This window comes from Sinocyclocheilus grahami, unplaced genomic scaffold (genome assembly GCF_001515645.1).
Source record: "Sinocyclocheilus grahami isolate Dianchi unplaced genomic scaffold, SAMN03320097.WGS_v1.1 scaffold300.1, whole genome shotgun sequence".
NCBI lineage: Eukaryota > Metazoa > Chordata > Actinopteri > Cypriniformes > Cyprinidae > Sinocyclocheilus > Sinocyclocheilus grahami.
This window is the reverse complement of record NW_015505479.1, coordinates 759027-764688: the sequence shown is the minus strand read 5'-3', so window position 1 is coordinate 764688 and position 5662 is coordinate 759027. Positions and strand designations below refer to the sequence as shown.

The window sequence follows — 5662 nt, the reverse complement described above, 5'->3', positions numbered from 1 at the left end:
TATATATATTTGCAGAAGACAATGAATGACAAACTGTGGGTACTTTATTTTGGTTGTGTGTGTGTGGCTTTATGACTTCACATTCAAGATGCTCATTATGAGCCACATTTGTCATTTGTGGCATTTTTCAAGCCGCCTCACACACAACAGTTAAATAGTGCAGAAGAGATCAATGCTTAGATTGATAATGGCCATGAACACAGCTGGCCTTGGCGCAAAGGCAAAAGCCTGTGAGAGATGGCAGAGAATGACCCAGATTCAGCCCTGAAATTAAGCCATTTATTATTTTACGTCTCCTGCAACCAATGCTCACCTGAGCGCAGTGGAGGGTCAGGGACCCACCCAAATGATAAATACGGTCACAGATGGAAAATCACCAGCGTTCCCCGCATATTTGTTCTGTCCCTTTTCTCCTTTTGCAGAGATCAAAGAAAAATTAACTTCATTTTCTTGGATGCTTTGCATAAAGAGAATGAGGAGGCCAGAAAAATCATGCAAATTGCAGTAATCCAACAATTCAGTCTATTTGAAACTGCATTCAAAGCAGGCTAGACAAACGAACAAACAGTCTAACTGAACATAGTACTTCCTCTATTTATGTCTCTCACTTCCCTTTGCAAAGAGAAGTCATACCTTCGCACCATCCACCTAATCAGATAATTTGACACCCTATTTATTAACGGCAGACTCCCGTCATTAGTTTCTCCAGTGGGTCTGGTCGTGTACATCCGTTTTCATTTGCAGGTGTGAGATTGATCGCTGGCTCGCTGCAGAATGAATGAACTCAAGTAAGTTGCAGTTGGACTGTCTCCACCAGCATCGAATGATAATTGAGTGGAGATTTATTGATGCGCAGGATTGTTCTCTTTGCTGTGAACGAATCATTATCAAGTCCAGAATGTCAGCGGATACAAGTGAGCTCGTCTTTATCACAAACAGACTGACTCTGTTTGAGCTTTTGATATGTTTGTGTGCATTTTCTGTGCTGCTAGTGTTTCAGAAGTAATTCTGTTCTAAACTCACCCATCTACCATTGTTCTGACAAACACATAGTCCTGCCCCAAACTCACACCATTGGTTGAGCACTTAGTTTTTGTCAGGCAACAGAGCAACGTTAAAATCATCAGTGTTTATACAGAAAATCAACCTACATATGGCGTTCTTAAAGGTGCTGTATGTATTTTTTGACTATACTGAAGAGTAAAAATACTATATGTTTGCAGATAAACTTTAGAGAGGAAACATGCTAAGTTCAAAAAACAATGGTACAGCCAGTTATTCAATGCGTGTTCTGTGTTGGGATGTCTGTTTTTGTTTTGGTCTGTGTGACTCCACCCACTGCCAGTTTACCCAATTGGATTTCGACACCCTAGGTTGCCAGTTGTTTGAAAACACAGCGTATTGCAGCCATGGAAGCCAGCAAATGAACTGGGACAGAAATAGCAAATTTTACTTAACCCAAAAAGCCTCGGCATCCATTTAAAAAGCTCTATGACCAGAGGAATATTAAAATGTAGCTAAATCAACACATCAACTTGCCGTGTAAGGCTCGTTGCCTTCCATTGTCAATTTCGCTCATTCCGGTTGCGAGTCCTCAATCTGGCAACCTGCATGAGTGATGAGTCTGAAGAGGTGGCGGCGGAAGAAGCAACTTGCTCCAATATTTTGAATTTGGACTGCAGTACCCATTTCAACCGGTAGCTGTCAATATTACATACTTCACCTTTAAAGGCATAGTTTACCCAAAAATGAAAATCCTTTCTTCTGTTGAACGTAAGATACAGTACTTTAAAGAATGTTGGTGATCAAACAGTATGGACAAAATATAGACAAAAAATGCATCCAAACCAAAACTGTTTGATTACCAACACTCGTGATAATATTTGCAGAAAAAGAAAGTCATAAATGTTTGGAACGACATGACGTTATATGGAATGACAACAGGATATTCATTTTTGGGTGAACTATCCCTTTAATTGGTATGTTTACATAAAAGAAATGACAACTTAAACTCGCACTAACACGCTGACTATTTGGACATCTTTTGGCTTTGTAGTAGCAGATCTTGCTTTTTAATGCGTATTCGCTTGTTAATGTGCTTTTAATTGGGTTAATGGAGTTCATACGGACTTGGGCAGTTCAAAGGGTGCAGTGCTTCACATCTTAAGCGTGTGATGAGACTAATGACCACAGTAGTGGAGTTGGCCATTATAATTTCACCCATTTAAAGAATGATTGAATATGCTAAAATCTAGGCCAGGAACATGGTTTTTAGGCTGGTCACATAATAGCTCAGTTTGCTCCTTTCGGTCAATGAAGGTGCCTCATTTTAGTTGAGCAATTTACACTGTTTGTCCACTTCGTTTTTCGCTTCTTTATCTTTTCCTGGTTCCTGCTAATGCATCGAAACTCTGCAGAAGAAATGGACGACTTGACTCTATAGGCTTTCCGCAAACAGCAATTAGTTTTACACCACACGATCTTTCAAAAAGAAAAAAACCCTTGCTGATACGGTGCGGTTATTTGTTCAACTTTGCTCGTTCAAATCAGCGCTAATTTACCACTGATTAAGATTAGTTTTCTCCTTTAGATCTGTGCCAGCTCATTTGCATCTGCAGCATGTAGATTAAAGCAGCCATTTAAAATATTTTCCTCCAGTATTGTATTGTGGCCGCTGCGAGAAGCGAGGGATGTCGATTTGGCGTCCTGCTCCAGGTGCAGGCTCTTCTGCTTTGGCACAGCTGTGTGTCCCTCTCTCCCCGGTGCCTTGGCAGCACGGATAGCAGTCCTCCTGACAGCTGCCACTTCCCAAGGGCTGATGGACTATTAATACTTTGGCTAATTTGATCAATCCATTCAGATTTGCCTTGTCCTGCTCCGTTGTGGCAGAGCTTTGATTAAGATGCACATGGCCACCGGCGCCATTTTCTGCGCATATTGTGCCCCAGGGAGCGATTCGGCGCGTGCATTGACTACCGTGTCTGGGATTTCAGCGTGCTTACGAGCTTTAATGCTTTTATGGGTAAATGATCAGCTATGGCTGCTTAGATACGCAATGAAAGGGTCTCAAGTAAAAGACTTTTAGGGTCTTTCGATGTCGCAATGACATGATATCGATAAATGCTTTATTACAACAGCCTGAAGTTTTTCTAGAGATCACTGCTTGACTGTTTACCATTTATCTCTTTCCTGCTCAAGTCGTAGTGCACACTTTGGCCTGAGGATGGCGGTACTGTACAAGCTTTGACTTCCAAATCAGTAGGACCGTGCCACTTGTCATGAGCGCAGTGTGCTCATGCATGAAGAAAAGACAAAGCTTAGCAGTAAATACTAAGCATTCTTCATTTGTGTCAGAGTGAATATTTCTCTTGGTTTGTGAGAGAAGGCATTTTAGTGAACACTGGTAATGGTAGTCTAGATTAACTTTTTGACACTTTTTTTTTATTTTGTAAAGTACGTCGTGCTTCTTAAGTCTGCACTACAGTATGTGCTTTTTAAAATGCATTTGAGCTACTCTGATCTCTAATTTGCTGTGACGACTGGCATGTATTTCTAGATCTCAAGCCACAGTGTTTGTAACGTTCAGCTTCACTTAACTGATCTGTTGTGATTTGCTCCTGGTTATGCATCATTGCGGCTTTCTCATCTCACATTAGCTCTACTACATTGCCATCTGGAATAATAAAGCGTGCGTGTGAGTGTACACGTGCCCTTGTGACTGCCGCTGATGGCACAGCCATAGGGATCTTACCCAAGCACCACGCACGCCATGCACTCCAGCGTTCGTTTTCTCACTCGGTTGACACGACTGGCACATCAAATGTACCGCAACTAAACCACCCAAGCCTCGGTGGTGCTGGTGTTTCCAGAATGGGGGAATTGATCCAGCAGTTAATGATGTTTGTAAAAGTGGCTAACATGGAACTTATCGGGTAGCTGATCCAAAATCAGTTGATGTGAGGTGAAGTTGGACAAAGAGAGGGATTTACACAACCCACTGATTTGGAGCTTATGAAAGCAAATTACAATAATTGTTATTGTTTATTAACATACCCAATGCTTCCTGTTTTTAAAAGGAAAGGTTGCACAAAATAACATCTGTCATCAGTATATCGATCCCAGCCTCTATGACTGACTTTTATAGTTTACAAATTATGCACAATGTTAAATGTTTTTAGCTCATAACATAGTAATTTGCAAGGAACTGTGCAAAAATAAGTCTGATAATCTGCCTTGTAATCATATTTAATGTGAAAATGAATACGAAGTTGGTGTTTTACTGCCACTAGTGTTTATTCCAGCTGAAACCTGCAGAGAATTGTATGTATTGGTATGTTTTTGGACACACATTTTTTCCAACGAGCCTAGTTTGTTTAAAAAGTTGTCATTGGCATTTATTCCTTGTATTATGTTGCAGTTCCTAATATGTTAATTCTATTGAATTTATTTGCTAAAAATGTCTTTTTGTACTCTGCAGGCGTTCATTTTGCACCTGATTCTCGGTCTGTGGTCTCTAACATCAGTCTTTTTACCTTCTAGGAAATCGACGAAGCCTGCAAACGGATCAAACGTGAGATTGACGATCTCGGCCCTGATGTTGGCGACATCAAAATCATCCCGCTCTACTCCACGCTGCCACCACAGCAACAGCAGAGGATCTTCGAGCCGCCTCCTCCCCGCAAACCCAGCGGAGCCATCGGCAGAAAGGTAAAGATCAACATCGTACATGTGTCTCAATACATCATGATCATCACAAGATCTTAAGAGAGGGTTAAACTGCGACAAACCCAGAATTCCTAGAAGGGTATTGCTTTTAGTCCGTCTATAACGTGGTTTGGTTCAAGAGATACTTCAAATTCTTTTATAGAATATTCCACAGACAAAAGTTCCAAACCCATAAGGGGCCGTTCACACTGAATGTGTTTTTCCATTCCAATGCACCACTTTTCCATTGCTGTTCTATCTAAACACGTGCTAGACTGATGTATGACCCTTGTGCTTGCATTTTTTGCAGCTTCTCGCACATTGCACCACGTTTTTAAGACGCCGTGTCAAGGCGAAGTGCCGCTCATCAATGTCAGTTCAAGAACTTTGAGCCAATCAAAAGATCCCGGACGCGGAGCAAGCGTTTCGAGCTTTTGTTTACAGTAGCACCTTGGCATGGCAACTTTTTTATTTGACAGCAACATGATGAAAAAAACATTCCTGAGCGCTGCATCTCGTGTTTTTAGACACAAAGAAGCGTTCTGTGTGAACGGCCTTTAAGACTGTCATTCATCTTTCAAACTCAAATTTTAGGATTCAGTTTTTGTCCATGCATTGAAAGTCCACTCAAGTAAAACTTCTTATCCATTAAAAGTACATGTAGCGATTGTAAAAGTAGTGAACATTTATGTATGTATGTATGTATGTATGTATGTGTGTGTGTGTGTGTGTGTGTGTGTGTGTGTGTGTGTATATATATATATATAAAATATCTAATGCGATTTTCATGCAAATCTCGTCAGTAAAGCCACTTCTGTGATTAGTAGTAAATCTCCAGCATGTGCTTTCAGATGGAACGGCATTTACTACACAGAGCTGTAGATCACTGACAAGCTACACAAAATCGCATTCGATTTTTTGCACCGCCTATATATATATATATATATATATATATATA

The 5662-nt window shown here is 40.7% G+C and overlaps 1 protein-coding gene across 1 annotated transcript in view; it reads left to right on the top strand.

Moving 5' to 3' along the window:
* Positions 1-5662, top strand: part of LOC107601140 (pre-mRNA-splicing factor ATP-dependent RNA helicase DHX15-like) — a 34300-nt gene that overhangs the window by 9314 nt on the left and 19324 nt on the right. Inside the window, exon 6 of the mRNA XM_016293196.1 lies at positions 4540-4707. Coding sequence (XP_016148682.1) covers positions 4540-4707 — 168 coding nt within the window. The remainder of the gene's footprint in view (positions 1-4539; positions 4708-5662) is intronic.